The sequence below is a fragment of the Myotis myotis genome, unplaced genomic scaffold (assembly GCF_014108235.1).
Source record: "Myotis myotis isolate mMyoMyo1 unplaced genomic scaffold, mMyoMyo1.p scaffold_m19_p_6, whole genome shotgun sequence".
In the NCBI taxonomy this organism is placed as follows: domain Eukaryota; kingdom Metazoa; phylum Chordata; class Mammalia; order Chiroptera; family Vespertilionidae; genus Myotis; species Myotis myotis.
In genome coordinates, this window is record NW_023416368.1 from 49,052,919 (window position 1) to 49,070,662 (window position 17,744).

General features: G+C 46.9%; 1 protein-coding gene across 3 annotated transcripts in view; it reads right to left on the minus strand.

Annotated features, from left to right (window-relative positions):
* Positions 1–1,807: 1,807 nt before the first annotated feature.
* The window catches only part of SETD7 (SET domain containing 7, histone lysine methyltransferase), a 47,657-nt gene continuing 31,720 nt past the window's right edge, over positions 1,808–17,744 (minus strand). For 2 of the 3 annotated variants that reach the window (XM_036314655.1, XM_036314656.1), the window contains 4 exons: positions 17,225–17,306; positions 15,300–15,417; positions 13,769–13,926; positions 1,808–7,420 (listed from right to left, as the gene is read on the minus strand). In XM_036314655.1, coding sequence (XP_036170548.1) covers positions 7,240–7,420; positions 13,769–13,926; positions 15,300–15,417; positions 17,225–17,306 — 539 coding nt within the window. In that variant the 3' untranslated portion in view covers positions 1,808–7,239. The remainder of the gene's footprint in view (positions 7,421–13,768; positions 13,927–15,299; positions 15,418–17,224; positions 17,307–17,744) is intronic. The other variant, XM_036314657.1, reaches the window with a different exon arrangement.

Consider the following 17,744-nt stretch of genomic DNA (forward strand, 5'->3'; position numbering starts at 1 on the left):
CAGCCAACTAGAGGCGGCCCTTGCACCCAGAGCCCGCGAAAGTGATTCAGACCAGATCTCTAAACCTGCTTGCCCTGCCTTGCCTGCCTTCTCCCAGAAGCCACAACAAAGGCCCCTGCTTGCACTTCCCCGCCTTCTGCCTCCTGCCTGTCCCTGCTGCTTCCTCAGGTGGCCCCCTGCTTGACCTGCCCTCTCTGCCTGGGAACTGTACCTATCTTGTCTCTTGATCTGTTGGCCACCCCTTTCCTGGAAAAGAAAACCTACATTCTGAAGTAGCTAACCCCACATCTCAGGAAATTCTATTGTCTCTGCCTCTAGGGCATATCCAAAATTCAACCCTTCTCACCACCATCACCCCTTCCATCCCACCCACCATCATGCTGTACTTCCTGTCTCTGCCTGGGTCCCCACTCCCGCTCCATCTACCCTCCACCTGCTCACACCCAGAGCGGCCCTGTTACCCCAGGGAGGCAGGTCTTACCACTCTTCTGTCCCACTGGAAGGGCTAATAACAATGAAAACAGCAAAGGAGTGTTTGGAACCTTCAGTAAACTAAGTGAACAAGGCTGGTTTGTTTAGAATTTGATTTTTTCAAATATATTTTATTATTGATTTCAGAGAGGAAGGGAGAGGGAGAAAGAGATGGAAACATCAATGATGAGAGAGAATCATTGATCGGCTGCCTCCTGTACACCCTACACTGGGGATCGAGCCCGCAACCCAGGCATGTGCCCTGACTGGGATCGAACCACAGCCTCCTGGTTCATAGGTTGATGCTCAACCATTGAGCCATGCCAGCTGGGCTGTTTAGTATCTTACATTATTGGTTGACCTCTCATCACACTCTGAGTTAAAAACAAAGTCCTGAAGAAGGCTTTGGGGGCTGTATAGAATCGGATTCCCTGGGCTCCCTGTTCTTGGACACTCCACGCAGCTCCCCTCAGGGTTTGGCTCCTTACAGCTCCTCCTGGACCCAGAACCTTTCCCCAGACCCCCCAGCTTGGGCTCTCTCCTCTCAGTGAGGTCTCCCAATCTCACCCCTACAGCCCTCTCCCAACACCCCCCCCCCCCCCCCCCGCCTTCTTGTTCCATAGCACTGACCTGTCACTTCCTGGCTGGTTGGGACTCTGTTTTTGTGCACTGATTTGTTAATGGCCTAGAATAGGGACTGCCAGGTGGTAAAGCTTGCGAAATATGTCTTGAATGAATGAGCAAACTGAGAACATGGTTTAAAAAAACGACACTCTAGTTCAGTCATTCTCATGTGAACTATTTGGAGAATGCTTTGTGTGCCCAGTTAGATACACTTGCAGGACCCCAAAGCCGGCCATCTGAGGGAGGCCACCTAGATGGTTCGCTCAACGAGCCGTCGCCGTCGGCAATGTGTGGCACGCAGCTGGTGTGACCTGCTTGCTGGCTTCCCCCGGTGCCGAGAGGGGGGACCAGTGAGGGCCGGTGTGTCTGTTTTGTATTCCCGTCCGCCAGGTAGTTTCCCTGATCATCTCATTTACGTTCAATACCCTTAACACTTATGTCATCAACCAGAGATGCTTCGGGTTGATCTTGCTAATTTTTCTGGATTTATGGGTGTACGTGGAGTCATGACAAATATACAACAAACTCCTAATCTTTCCATACTCCTCCTCAGGTCTTACTACAATGCTTTGAAAGTGGGAAATGGTTAGTAATATTTTTAAACAACTTAAAATGTAAAGTTTGCTTAGTAATCGAAATATATAGTTGGATGGGTGATATGAAAACCGTTATTCCCTTTCTGCCCTTGACGACCAAAGAAAGACACTGGCAATGATTGTATATTTTGTTTAATACTTGCATTGTTTCTATAGCGCAATTATAGCAATCTTCAAATTTACTTTTCATTACAAATATTTGTCAAGTTTTGTTTCAGAAACATTTTTCCTACTCTCTTGCACATGCACCCAGACACACTACAAAAAAACTCATTCATAACTCAGTAAGGGCAAACATTATTCATGTAAACATCTTTCATTAATTTCCCATAATTTTAAAAAATCATAGAATTATAGATATTGAATAAGGCTCATAGATTTAGATCAAATTCCACAGAAGACCAGTCATAGATGCTCATTAACTGTGGTGCGGTTAACTTTTGGTTGCAATAAATGCTGAAAGTGCACCCCTGGCTTCCAATCCGTAAACATACCTCACAACCTCATAAATGCAATAAAAAGAGAAGGTAGGAAAACCAGGAGGAAAACTTTTGAAGTAGGGAGCTCAGAACCACGAGCCTAATTTCTTCTGTGATAAGCAGGCATTACGTAGTCCCTGTATTTCCTAGTCCATGAATCAAGATTAATTACAGTGACCCAAAATGTAACCAAGCCAATGTTAAGATACAGTGGCATGTGTGGACATATTGCTAGTATACACAGTGAAATTTTTTTCATAAAATTGGTCATGTCATTCTATCCAGGACCAAAGCAGAAAAAAGAAAAACCCCACTCAAGTTGAAAACCATTGTAAAGGAGTGTTTTAGGGGAGCTGGGAGGTATGTCCCAGGGGTGTGATTGGTCTTGGTCTTGAAGTCACAGACGAGGAAGCAAGGATTGGCGTGATCCGAGGGCGTCTCTCTCTGGCTGGAAGTTTGGTGCTGACGTGCATAGTCTCCCAGAGCTGAGACAGGAAAGGTTCTGTGCTGAGAAACGGGCCCCTTGCCAGCTGCGCCCTCCCCCTTCCTCTCTGCGAGGCGGAGGTCAGGAGGCAGGGGCTGCTAGCAACACCGTGAAGTCCCACCCCGGGGTCTGAACCCCAACTCCACTGAGGGCAGCCTCCCTGACGTGTGTGACTAGGCAGTAAGGGTGGCGGTGGACGGTGGCCAGAAAACCCAGCTCTGAGGTTCACACGGCCACGTCTGGCTTCTGATTCTGCTGCCCTGCAAAGAAATTGTGCTCTGGATAAAATGCACCAGTGTCTCTAATGCCTTGAACTCACCCCAGGCCCCCAGAGGCCAGGAGTGATGTCGCTGAAGCGTGGACACCTCCACGAGCACCTAACTTACACCAGGACGGGCTGAGGCACTGGGGAGCCTACAAGCTCTCTCCACATCAGGTGCAACAACGCAGGGAAGTTGCCTCGGGTCAGAGTTAATTGTAGGCTTTTGATTTTTAAAAATCAAAATTGATCTGCATTGTATCTCAATAGACTCAGATAAATCTCACCAAAAAAATTTGTAATTTGTTTAAACAGCACTGGAATAATTCAACTTCATTTAAATATAGTCATTCTACCATGAAAATATTTCATACAAACATCTATTTACATACGAACACATTAAAATTTGTGAACAGGGTTTCCACCCTTGTGGTTGTATGGCTTGAAATCGTTTCATTGCTTTGAGTCTGTATGCACACATTTGGCAAAATAAAACCATTAAAATTTAGAGTTTTTAAACTAAAAAAGGTACACCGAGGCTCCGCCTCCTAAAGGGAAAGATCAAAGAAAAAACAAACAAACCCCAACCTATCAAGGTACCTCAAGTAGATGTGGATTTAATGTATTTTGTGAACCTTTGATCTGTGGCAAAGAAACATCACAACCATCAGCTTTGCAACATAGTTTTTGCTCGTTTTTTTCTAAAAGGAAAAATGTCTGGCTTCTAATTCACTGCTCTTAGGACAGAAACTGAGGCAACTGTTTTAAAACAAAGCAAAACACAACTTCACCTTCTTGGCAGATCTTAAATGCATTTTGCAGGTGAGTGGCTGAAACTTTTCTATATTAAAGGGAAGTTACTAAAGTGCCACGTCTCTCTCACTGGCGAGACGACCCCAGAATTCACTGTTCACAGTTCCTGCCATTTTAACAATTACAGCTGCACGTTGGGATGGTGACACCTGGCCTCCACCTGGGCCTTTTCAGATGGTTGGTGGGAAGGAAATCGTTTTTCAAGCATGAAGAACCTCCGGAGGGCAAAGAAGTTTCACCGCAGCCCCCGGCAGGTTCACAGAGGCCTTGGATAAGGCAGCCCAGGCACGAAGCCGTGAACAGAAGAACAGGTCCTATAGAACTCAAGTCTTCCTGGCCTGCTCTCGTAATTCCATCCTTTCTTTGCGTGGGAAATTCAGTTCTTACAGTTGTTTTTGTCAGTCCGTCCCGATGTCCATTCGGGGACATCCTCCCACGGATGAGTTCCTATTCCTAACTAACACAAGGTAACATTTCACCCCAGAAAAGCTGCTGCGGAAAGTTCTGGTCATGCAGGGGCTGGGCTGAGAGGCTCTGAGCGAATCCCCTCGTGACCTGGCGGGCTGCACACCCACGGGCACCGGCCAGTTTGGGGGTGAGCAAAAAGTGACTTCTTTATTCCCCTCGACATGAGATCGTCCCCTTTCCTGCTGTGATTAGGACGCTGAGGACACGACCAGCCCCGGAGGCTCTGACGCATTTCCTCCCGCAGCGGATGTAAGGATTCGGCTCCAACTGGGAACAACCCTTGCTTACCCACCAGTTACTTCCTTAGGGACCGTCAACTCCCTCGACTTCTGGTCCTACCTCCAGGTCACGGTGAACCCCGGCCTCCTCCCGCTCTCCCCTGTGACAGAGCCTCACATCTGGGAGTGTGTGCGTGTGGCAGGGGCACGGCAGGAGCGACAGAGCCAGAGGGGACACAAGGTAAATGGAGAGAGGTCCACACCGAGGGGAAGACAGACGGGGCGGTCCGAACAGAGGGCGCTGGGAGCCAGAGAGACCTCCAGGGAGGAGCTGCGAGCACAGAGGAGAGAGAGGGAGAGAGCGGGAGGTCGGCTGGGGGTGTAGGTGCGCAGACACCAGGCCTTGTCACAGACGAGGGAGGAAGAGGAAGGAGAGGGCAGGAGAAGAGCCAGCAGACCCCGAGGGGAGGAGGGAGAAAGACGGAGAGAGGCTCTGCTGGGTTTGTTTCCTGCGGGGCTTTAGATGCAGAGTGTTGTCATCCAATACGTAATGAATGGATGGTTGGTTACTCACTACTTACAACTCTTCAATCCCTTTCATCATAAAAAAAAAGTAAAAGAAGAAAAGTCCCATTTGAATGGGGTAATTAGAGTAGCCCATAGGACAGAAATCATACCCCCTTGCAGTCTCAGGAATGAAATCCTTCCCAGGGTGGCTGCCTCGGAGGTGTGGCCCCGCCATCCTCTCCCTGACCTCCCTCCCTGACCTGACTCCACAGCACAACCCCTTGGGGTTCATTAAAGCCACCTTTCTCCCGCTGACACCCCCTCGCGTGGGGACCCATTGGAAGGAAAGCATCTGTCAGAACACAAGTCCCAAGGCCGCCTGTCTGTCAGCTTACAGAGCGGCCTCTTCCTACAGAATAGAAGCGATCCTACCCTGGTGCCTTCGAATCTGAACGCATCTTCGGTCCTTTGTGGGACATCTTTCTGGCAGCCCCGAAACCTCTCATGTGGACCATCAGCTTATCTCCCTGAAACCTGGCCGCCCAGCTGCTCCGGCCCTGCTGGGGAGGGAGGCCCCGCAAGCCTGGCCTGCACACAAGAGGAAGGGCGGCTTTTGTCACCGCGCGGAGGGCTAAGTCCTGTGCCCAGGGGCTGCCTGCACCGAAGGCCGTGAGAGCCTGGGTCAGGCACATCTGGGCGATTCTTCCTAAGAGCAACGCGTAACGGACAGGAACTATCAGATCGTCTTCTGCTGGGTTCTTTGCTCTTGTCCTCCTCCCAGCAAACCTGCTCTCCTCAGCCAGAGCTCACTACCAGCTACAGCCTGGAAGGCTCCGTTCAGCTTCCGGGACCAAAATGGTCAGGTGACAGCTGCCGGTGGAGTCACTGCTGCTCCGCAGACCTCCCAGCCACCCCGTGGGGGAGTCTAGGGAAGACCAGCTATCGCACGTGGTGAGGGCGCTCACAGAAACCCCAAGCTCTCCGAATTCGGTCAGAGCAATCCCAGTTATGTAATATACCTAATTAGCTAAACTAAAAACAGGTTTTTTTTCTCCTTATTTCTGCAGTCGTGATTACACATGGCTTGCAAAAAGGCTGAAATGCTATTGATATCGTTGCTTTAAAACTATACAGGTGTTACTCTGAATTCACAATGCTCTGAAGCAGGTAAGTGCTTTGAAATTACAATGATGAAGAGTTTTAGCATTAAGGGTTGATTTGTACCTAGTGATCAGTATGTCTCTCTTAATAGTAGCGATTAAAAAACAAACAAAAACAAGACAACTTGTGAACTCTGTGTTAGAATTCAAGCTTGCTATTTGACTTCTGAATTCAGCGCACTGTGCCACAAGCCGGACTGCTCTATGTTATGTACATTTAATGTGTATGCCCAGAGAAAAGAATTGCTAACGCTATTGAAGATATTGCAAAATCGCCACAGTTACTGCTTAGAAATACTAATTTCCCTCTCTTCTTCCTTAAAATATATATATTACAACTCTTCCATAAACTTAATGCAAACAAAGTAAACTCTTTCTTCTCACATCTTAATGCAAAGATATCTTTGTTTACATGCGAGAATAGTAATTCTATAATAATACCCCGGCTCTATGAGCCAGTTCTTTAATATTAGGACATAATAATGAAACAATGATATAGAAAGAGCCAGAGAGACCTACACACTGGCACTGACACAAAATCCATTTGGGAGTTTTCCCTTGTGAAAGATATCTAAGATAGGGAACAGGACTGAGGGGTGAAATGGCTCAAAAGTGGGGTTCTGTTTGCTAGGGGAGAAAAAAACAAAGCCATTCTATTGCAAGATACAGATCAAAGGTTAAAAGGCAAATTATACTACATTTAGAGAATAAAAATGTAGTAATTCTCTATCTTCCATATGGCCCATCTGCAGGCGTGGTGACAGCACGCTTTGCATTGGCCATAGGAAAAAAACATCATGGAAAAACCACTGACTAAAAACGACACAAAAGCCCCCTTTCCCTTTTTCAGTCTAATCATTTGGCATCTCTGAATGTGGTCCAGATTTAGACTTGAACCACCCAAGAACCTCCTGCTGTCTACGTCAAGTGCTCCACAATGCCTCTCAGAAGGACGCCGCTGGGAGGCTAGCTAATTTTAAATCTGGTATGAGTAATACAGTCAAACCTAGTTAGTATGCGAGAAGGGGTTGTTGCGAACGCAGAGTGAGAGGATGTGTGATGTCACAGCACGAGCAGTCCCTGGTTGTCCCGTAGTTGGATGAACATAGTGCATAGATCCAAGTTCCTATTCCAGGTCTCTGAAGCCCAGGGCCTGGCCTTCACTTCTGCTGGGTGGCCTGGAAGGCCTTCAGCTCCACCTGGTACCACTCGGGGGCTTCGGGCCCACTCTTCCCCGGGGGGCTGTGGTCATAGCCATAGGCCACGGTGAGCTCCTCGTCGGCCTCCACTGCTCGGAGCGTGCGGATGCATTTGATGGGCCCGAAACGGGGGTGGACAAACCTAGACATCAAGATGTGCATAGTCATTCCCAGGCAGGTTAGAAGCAAAGGCTGGGGTGTGGGGGCTGATGCGGAATCTCCCACGTGCTCCTCCCGGACACCACATGTAGGTCCTCAACGTGGGGTCCCTAGATCACCCAGGAGGCGCTAACAGGGGAACCTCAGCCCCGTGGAGACCTGCAGGGTTGGCGCCTGCATTTGATGTCTCATGCATTTACTGTCTCCTTTTAAACAAAGGCATGCACTGAGACATCAAAGAAGTTTCCAGGTGATTCCCAGGCACGTGAGAGTTTCCGAAGCACTGCTCTATCTTCCTTTGTGAGCATATTTGGCACTCCGTACTTATAAACCAGCACTCACAGTCAACAACAAAAGTCTATCCTTAATGAGAAATTGAACCCAGCGCAGCCTGCCCGCATTTCAGCTCACCTGGCCTGTACCATCGATTACCTGGCTGTACCTGGCGGAGGGCAGGGGCGGCTTTACCAGGGCATTGGGAGTTACAAGAAAGGGCCCTGTGCGTTTCCAAAAGCAAAAAGCTCTGTACTCCACCCCATACAGATAGAGGACGTATTCTTTTTTTTTTTTTTTTTTTTTTTGTTTTTATTCTTTTTTTTTTTTTTATTGCTTAAAGTATTACAAAGGGTATTACATATGTGTCCATTTTTATCCCCCCGCCCTAGACAGTCCCCTAGCCTCCCCTATCCCCCAATGTCTTATGTCCACTGGTTATGCTTCTATGCATGCATACAAGTCCTTTAGTTGATCTCTTACCCCCCTACCTCCTGCCCCGCAACCCTCCCCGGCCTTCCTGCTGCAGTTTGACAATCTGTTTGAGGCAGCTCTGCCTCTGTATCTATTATTGTTCAAAAGTTTATAATGGTCTCTATTATCCATGAATGAGTGAGATCATGTGGTATTTTTCCTTCATTGACTGGCTTATTTCACTTAGCATAATGCTCTCCAGTTCCATCCATGACGTTGCAAATGGTAAAAGTTCCTTCCTTTTTAGAGCAGCATAGTATTCCATCGTGTAGATGTACCACAGTTTTCTAATCCATTCATCTACTGATGGGCACTTAGGCTGTTTCCAGATCTTAGCTATGGTGAATTGTGCTGCTATGAACATAGGGGTGCATATATCCTTTCTGATTGGTGTTTCTGGTTTCTTGGGATATATTCCTAGAAGTGGGATCACAGGGTCAAATGGGAGTTCCATTTTCAGTTTTTTAAGGAAACTCCATACTGTCTTCCATAGTGGCTGCACCAGTCTGCATTCCCACCAGCAGTGCACAAGTGTTCCTTTTTCTCCACATCCTCTCCAGCACTTGTCGTTTGTTGATTTGTTGATGATAGCCAGTCTGACAGGTGTGAGATGGTACCTCATTGTTGTTTTGATTTGCATCTCTCGGATGATTAGTGACTTTGAGCATGTTTTCATATGTCTCTTGGCTTTCTGAATGTCCTCTTTTGAAAGGTGTCTATTTAGGTCCTTTGCCCATTTTTTGATTGGATTGTTTATCTGAGGACGTATTCTTTTCTAGCAAACGTGTAGATGAAGGTTTCTCTGAGCGGGAAAGCTAGGCCTCCCTGCCACCCTGTGTACCAGTTCCCCGGAGAGCCTGCTGTGAGGGGCAGCCTCTCATCCCAGACCGACCCAGTCCCGAGTCCCGCAGAAGCAGAGGCAGGACTCGCCGTATCACGGTCCTCTGTCAAGGCTTCTCACCCAGCTCACCCGCCAGCTCGCTTCAGGACAGGAAATAAATAAGCAGTGGACTCCCCTAACAGCTGCCGAAACCCAAAATGGGGGTGCGTGGGGCACAGCCAAAGAGAAATGAGCTTTGTCAAAAGTCTCATGCATTTACTGTCACATTTTGAACAAAGGGCATTGAGACATCAAAGGAGAAGTTTCCAGACCTAAAGTCAGGTTGGCACATTGGTCATGATTATGTCCTTGGCTGGTTCCTTCTGTCAGTGACGGGAATGGAGTGTGGCTGTGGCTTAAGGACATCGTGTGTGGTTAAAAGGACCAATGTCAACCTCATTCGAGGGGTCCCCTACTTTTACCCAACTCAGGGGTCATATTTCCGAAAAGCACCTTTGAGTTGGGGGTCAGAAAACTTTAACGTGAGTCCTGGTTCCACACATGATCGTGCCTCCTCTCGGATAGCTCAGCTCTAAGTCTGAATCTCACTTTCCTCACGTGCAGTAATCCTTATCCGACATGAGTGGATGTTGTGACAAAGTAGGGTCACATATCTAAAGCACCTCACAGTACCTGGCACAAAGTGAGGCATCAACTAGTATTAGTTAGTATGGTGAGCCCGTGCATGTGTGAGAGCCTGTGCACGTGTGAGAGCCTGTGCACGTGTGAGAGCATGCACGTGTGAGAGCTTGTGCATGTGTGAGAGCCTGTGCACGTGTGAGAGCCTGTGCGCGTGTGAGAGCTTGTGCACGTGTGAGAGCCTGTGCGCGTGTGAGAGCCTGTGCGCGTGTGAGAGCTTGTGCGCGTGTGAGAGCCTGTGCGCGTGTGAGAGCCTGTGCGCGTGTGAGAGCCTGTGCGCGTGTGAGAGCTTGTGCGCGTGTGAGAGCCTGTGCACGTGTGAGAGCTTGTGCACGTGTGAGAGCCTGTGTGTGTGAGAGCATGCACATGTGAGAGCCTGTGCGTGTGTGAGAGCATGCACATGTGAGAGCCTGTGCACGTGTGAGAGCCTGTGCACGTGTGAGAGCATGCACGTGTGAGAGCCTGTGCACGTGTGAGAGCATGCACGTGTGAGAGCCTGTGCACGTGTGAGAGCATGCACGTGTGAGAGCCTGTGCATGTGTGAGAGCATGCACGTGTGAGAGCCTGTGCATGTGTGAGAGCTTGTGCACGTGTGAGAGCCTGTGTGTGTGTGAGAGCATGCACATGTGAGAGCCTGTGCGTGTGTGAGAGCATGCACATGTGAGAGCCTGTGCACGTGTGAGAGCCTGTGCACGTGTGAGAGCCTGTGCACGTGTGAGAGCATGCACGTGTGAGAGCCTGTGCACGTGTGAGAGCATGCACGTGTGAGAGCCTGTGCACGTGTGAGAGCATGCACGTGTGAGAGCCTGTGCATGTGTGAGAGCTTGTGCACGTGTGAGAGCCTGTGTGTGTGTGAGAGCATGCACATGTGAGAGCCTGTGCGTGTGTGAGAGCATGCACATGTGAGAGCCTGTGCACGTGTGAGAGCCTGTGCACGTGTGAGAGCCTGTGCACGTGTGAGAGCCTGTGCGTGTGTGAGAGCCTGTGCGCGTGGGAGAGCCTGTGCACGTGGGAGAGCCTGTGCACGTGGGAGAGCCTGTGCACGTGTGAGAGCATGCACGTGTGAGAGCTTGTGCATGTGTGAGAGCATGCGCGTGTGAGAGCTTGTGCATGTGTGAGAGCCTGTGCACGTGTGAGAGCCTGTGCACGTGTGAGAGCTTGTGCATGTGTGAGAGCCTGTGCACGTGTGAGAGCCTGTGCACGTGTGAGAGCCTGTGCGCGTGTGAGAGCTTGTGCACGTGTGAGAGCCTGTGCGCGTGTGAGAGCTTGTGCAGGTGTGAGAGCTTGTGCACGTGGGAGAGCCTGTGCACGTGTGAGAGCCTGTGCACGTGTGAGAGCCTGTGCGCGTGTGAGAGCTTGTGAACGTGTGAGAGCCTGTGCGTGTGTGAGAGCCTGTGCGCGTGTGAGAGCTTGTGCGCGTGTGAGAGCCTGTGCACGTGTGAGAGCTTGTGCATGTGTGAGAGCCTGTGCACGTGTGAGAGCTTGTGCATGTGTGAGAGCCTGTGCACGTGTGAGAGCCTGTGCAGGTGTGAGAGCTTGTGCACGTGCATAAGAATCTGTGCACGCGTGAGAGCGTGTGATGTGCATAAGCATGTGCACATGCACAGAATTCTCAGGTTGTGCTCCCTCACAGAGCAGACCCCTGGACAAGGGATTCAGGAATTCCTTATTAAAATCACAATTCTTTCTCAAATTAAAATATTAAAAAAAATAATACTCCTGAAATGGAGTTCTAGTTAATGTTCTGGTGCAGGATAAATATCCCGTGAGCAGCTATGACTTCTCTTGGAATCCTCTTTTCATTTTCCTGCTCACCATCATTATTTTTAGAGTAGAACATGGACAGACTGAAAAGAAAGAACTCAACTTCAGCTGTTGGTTCTTCAAGGCGGTACTAAAACACAACGGACAAGAACTCTTAACTCCTTTGACCCAGAGGCCTGCGGTTCCTGTTGGGGATCTGGGACAGTGACTGGAGTTGCCCCATTCAGTTTCTGGGAGGACCCGCTGACCTAGAGTAAGTGGTGGTAAACGTTAGCTGCACAGCCGCTTGGCTCCTTCTCGACGTCACCTGTACTTACAGCCAGGAAAGTAGTTCTTGACTGTCCATTGGGCATTTTGTACCCGACTACGGTTAAAACAGCTTACAGAGGCGTGTCGTTTTGTTTGTGTCGAGTGCATAACAATGCCACTGAGTTTAGAAACAAATGAATGCCATGGATCAGTATCTGACTTTTATATTTGATTGTTCTTCAGGGAGTCTCTCTGCCCTAAATAACTAATTGGTCACATTGGGCTTGAAAAAATAACCCTGAAGAATACAGGGACTTGATTTTGCACAAATGGTTCCTTCTCTTGTCTCCTGTTCCCTCTTCTTTTTTGGTAAAAAAAAATTATCTTTGCAGTGAAATCACAGAACTGATTTGTTTTAAAACAGCAGTCTAAGTAGCATTTATTATCGTTGTTACCACTGCTTTAAAGGGTTGTTGTTAAGCTGTGTGCAGCTTGGAACGATGCTTTGGCCTAATTCACGTTGGCCGCGAAAGCCTTGGAGTTAATAAGAGTGTCAGTTTCATTTCACATGACACACGCATTGCCATTTCTATCTGCCCTTTAAAAAGAAGTTGTAGCTTCAGTACTGGTTGCTGACTGCCAAGGAAAGCAAGTCACAGCCAGAACAATTGTTAAGCTGTCTCAGGGATGTAAGAAGGGACAGTCAAAATCCTGGCAATTTTCCTGTAGGTTAAATGCACGTGATCTGATCCCGTTAATGTCAATAAGCTGGAGGGCTGAGGGACTGCCTGCAAGCTACAGAGGAGCAGGAAGGTTGCGTGGCAGGCGTCCTGGCTCCCAGGAAGAGCTGCCATTCTCACGCTCAGCCAAGGACAGCAGTGACGACAGTACAGAGAATCCCAACTGTACCCTTTAAGGAACAGAGACACTTGACTCTGGGAAGAGAACATTCAGGGAGAGCATAAAACTACTGAAATATTTGTAGGGCTACTATGTGGAAGAGAGATTGACATGCTGCACCAGAAAGGGAGACGGTTAGGGACAAGAGCTGATGCTACAGGGAAACCTATTTGGGCTCAAAAAATAAAATAAAATTCATTCAGAGAGCACCAAAACTAATTTCAGAATATCTGTTTGTCCAGACAGCCACCTTTGTGGATCACAGCAAGCTCCCCGTCAACAGAGGTTTCCAAGAAGAGGTCCCCTGAGCAGTTGGGAGAGGAGTCAAACCCCAAGGGGAAGGTAGGATTATTTGATTTTAAAAAACCCCAACAGCTTTGCTGAGATATAATTTGCATCTCATAAAATCCACCCATTTAATGTATGCAGTGCAGTGGTTTTCAGTGGTGCACTCATCACCACTATCACATTTTTAAAAAGCTCCCCCATTTTCAGTAGGCATCAAGCCCCAGTTCTCCCCACTGCCCCCAGCTCTGAGCAACCACTCACCTGCATTTGGTCTCTAGGAATTTGGCCGTACTGGACAATTCATGTAAATGGTCTTTCATGACAGGCTCTTGCACTTGGCATAATGTTTTCAAGGCTCATCCATGTCATAGTATTTGTCAATACTTCATTCCTCTTTATTGTCAAATAAGAGGGACTCTGGTTTTATAGGTCTTTTACAACACCGAGACCTCGTGCGTGCCCTACGCTTAGGAGTCTCTCCTTCCTTTCACGTCATGAAAGCATTCCTTACCCTCCATTATGCAGAGTAATTTCAATTTTTACTATCATTTCAAATAACACTCTCCTTAATTTTCCAGAATGAGACAACGAAGAGCAAAAAAGCCACCGTGAAACAGCAACTACTAAATACAGTATTTCCGTAGCCTTCCTCCTCTTCAAAGCACTTTCCATTTCGTTGCCTGCCCAGGCCAAAGGGTGGTGATATAGATTCTGAGTTTCAAGTCAGAACCGTGAGGCCCTGGGCACGGGACCCTCAGGTATTTTGAGGGAGCAGCCCCCTCTGGGGCTGGGCACACCTGTGACATGCTTTCCTGACTCAGGGCCTGAGGCACAGAGCGCCCAGCAGCCGGGCGTCATACTCACATGTCGTAGATACAGTTTGGCGTGAAGGAGTGATTTGCCTTGTGTCCCAAGGAGGCACAGTACTTGGACACGTGGTTGTAGGGCTCAGGCACGTCGATGACGGTTTCTTCATCAAGGGAGAGGGTGTTTCCATTGAGGGCCCAGTCCCTGCTGTCAACCTGCAAAAACCATGCAAGTGAGCATCAGAGAGGACCTTTCTCCCCAAAGCTCAGAGATATTGACTCACTTGCCCTGAAACTTCCTGGTCTGACTGCCAGGAACATGAAAAGAGCCTAAGGCATTGCTCTGGTGTTGATGGTGCAAAAGGCATCCGTGGCCATCACCAGGGAGCTCAACTTATTATTTATTGATTTTCCCTTATCTTATATGAAAAGAAGGATGGAAAGTCTCTTTCAAAGACACACAAATATGACCAGATGTTCCTATGTTTATTTTTTCACGGCATGCTGAAACCTGTTACCTCAAAAGACCACCAGCAAACTCAAGTTTTCACACATCCATTTATTTTTTTAAGTTGCCCAAACAAAGCAGAGTTGAAGCCTTCTTTCAAGGGGGCACCTCACCACCATAAGAGCTTAAGTCCCATACGCTTAATCCAAGTCAGAATGTGGAATACAGCTGTGCTAAGAGCATTAAACTTTTTGTCTTTAGGGAGATACTTAAGGAAGTTATTTGTAAAGTGAAGAAATAAGAACAAACAATATGAAATCTGGGAAATATATCAAAGATTGTGTCTTAAAGGAGGTGATCCAACTCTTTAACTTTTTATTTTTAATTTTTTTGGGGGCAGGGGGCAGTAGAACCCTTCCTGGCTAGATGTAGGCGACTGTATGGCTTCTGCACAAACAGAAGGAGGGGGTCTTCGTACAAAGCACCCTGCCCAAGGTCAGAAGTTAGAGTCTGACAGAGTCCAAATGGACCGCAATTTTTCAGACACTGGGTATAGTCCAGTACGAAGCAATTACTATCTTATTGACACATCCCACTTTCTATAAAATAGTTGTGGAGTTTAAAAAAATAACTTTAAGGCTCGATATAAGGAAGAAAATATCTGCTGTATCTGAAAGTTTGTGTTGTTCCCCCAAATTCATTGAAGCCTAATCCCCAATGTGATAGTATTAGGAGGTAATTAGGTCATGAGGGCAGGCAGAGCCCTCATGAATGAGATTAGCGCCCTTATAAAAGACCCCAGAGAACTCCACCATCCTTCCTGCCATGTGAGGTGACAGAAAAAAGGGGACCTTCTATGAAACAGGAAGTGGGCTCACACCTTGATCTTGGACTTTGGGGTCTCCAGAACTCTGAGAAATAAATGTATGTTGTTGATAAGCCACCCAGTCTACTGTATTTTTGCTACAGCAATCCAAAGACTGCTATAAGACAATATCCAATCAATTTTACAAAAAAGCCTGTTTGTTCCTTTGTATTTCTAGTGAATACTACAGTTAAAGGGACTAATGAAAAAATTAAGGGAGTTTGAAACAAAGCCTTTGGACCAATCAAGTTGATTTTGCACTTCCACCTCACTCACCTCCTGGTGTGTAATGCGGACGCCATTATAAAAAGACATAACAGTGTTAGGTCCCACTGCGACCTTTGAAAACAGTCCTTCTCCAGCACTGGAAATGAGAGATTCAGCAACATAAACCCTAAAGAGCAAAAACAGGCAAATAATGATTCTTTAAGTTTGATGTATCTTTGATGGACTCCTTACATCAACCACCAAAATATCATATGGCTACTGAATCCAAAACATCAGTTCATAGTAATCCAATGAGGAAGGAAGAAAGGAAAAGTTGAACCACAATATTCTGGTATTGGAAACTGAAGAACTGGTACTTATGTATCTCTTGAGAATGGTGTTTAAAATTTGCTCTCTAATAAGAGGGTTGTTGTGATATATTCATAAAGCAACTCGGTGCTTGATATAAGTTTTAAAAAATTTTAAATTTTTTTAGTTAAGGTCAATTTTCACTCTCTTCTTGGACAAATATATATATATATATATATATATATATATATATATATATATATATACTTCCCAAAGCTAATTAAGCTATACCCAAGTTTGTCAGAGCTAAATAGGAGGGAAAGACTTTAAATTAAATCCCCGGATGAATGTTTTATATGGAAGAGTGACAAACAGTTAATAAAATCTATCCACAGCTTAGCTGTGACCTGCTTTCTACAGGAACGTGGGCGGGAGTGACTGCATGCCAGGTCTCAGGTGTTAGGGAGCATGGCAAGTTTCTGCCCGCCTTTTCCGGAGTTTCCATCATCTCCTCAAGAAGAAGATGGTCCAGGGGGCTGTTGCTCCTTCAGCCCGAGTCTTGGAATGAAGACCCGTGAAACAGACCTGAATCCAACTTGAAACTTGGAGTCCAGCCTAGTCCGGCTGAGCTGAGTTGAGCCCAGTCAAGAGTGGCTGAACCTCAGCCAATCTACAGAACCACGAGTGCAAAATAGAAGGTTTACATCCATAAACCATTGATAGTTTTGAGGATATCAGTATGCAGCAGCATCACAATGACAGTAACAAAATAGACTGATACATACGGCAATATGCTGTTGTGTTTCGGAGCTAACAAGTGACCAAACCCTTCCCTTTGTAAATGGGCCAGAACCTCATGTCATTCATTATGACATTGTGGGGTCAGCCCTGTCAGTTAAACCAGGGAAAAGACCTATTTCTGAGAGACGGGAACAGAATAGAAGTGGAATGGAAACATGCTTTGTAAGCCAGATTTACAAAAAGGGAGGCCAAAAGAGAACCACCTGCAGATGGTGCTCTTACTTATCAACTGGCCAGTTGCTAGGGGAGTACGAACCCCAAGCAGGGAACCAGAAGTCATACCAAGAATTAGAAACTGAGTTTAGACAAGACAGGAAATGGAGCAGGACTTCACACTCTGGGAGTGAGCTTATAGACTAGACACTTGTAGTTTATAGGCTGGAATGCTTTTATGCTTCTTATATTTTCTTTGTTTTGCTCCTGTCCTCCCTTAGTGAATAAATTATGTTGTGTTTCACACCCTCTCAGCTGGGCTGAGTAGAAAAGAGGGCATCTGGTCCTTGGCCAAGCTAAGCTTTAAACAGTGTGAAATGCTCTCCGAGGGGCCAGCATGCGGCTGCAGCACAAATTGTGACACCAGAGCCGGGAGAAAGGGGACACCTGGGCAGGGCAGGGCTGGCCACCTGGCCCGAGTGCCTCTCTATGGAGAGGTTTCATTCTAGGACAGACACATGGGCTGTTCTGGGCTTTATGGGTGGAGACATGCTCTTACAGGGACAGATTCTAAATGAGAATAAAAACACTCTTCCTTAGAACATATGAACTTTTTTTTCTGGTCAGGAACTCGGCCTGAGCAGCGAGCCACAGAGGGTCATGGGTTCCCATCACGAGGGCTATTTCACCTCCCACAAACAGGGCCATTAAAACCACAAGGAGAAAATTACCTCTCTGATTCATACGGGTCTGGAAGAAGAGCATTAGTAGAAATGCAAGATGAAGTCGACTTATCGAAGTGGTACACGGAACCTAAAATGCAAACAAAAATGTCAGGCCAGGTACAGTCGGGAAAACATTGAAAACATTTCTCTCTATCCGTGGGACTGGAAAGAGTTAAATAACAAAAAATGCTATTCAAGTTATACCAACTAGAATGAAATTCTTCAATATAAGTGGAAAGTTTTTAGACTTGCCCTTAAGTTTTAGTTTCAGGTATTAATGAATAGCCATCACAGGTATCTCTTACTAGTAAATGCTATTTTTTCTTTTGGAATGTCTTTATTAAAATAGTTTAAAAAATACTTCTGTAATGAAAATATTTTAATAAAGAAAATGCTTTGTTGTGAAATTTTGAGAACTCTCTGGTCAGATCAGATTGGATAATGGTTTTAAAAATTTCTTGTGGTTTTCTTCATACTAGACAGTCTGTAGAATCCAGCCACCCAGCCCTGGCAATTGCCTCCTTCA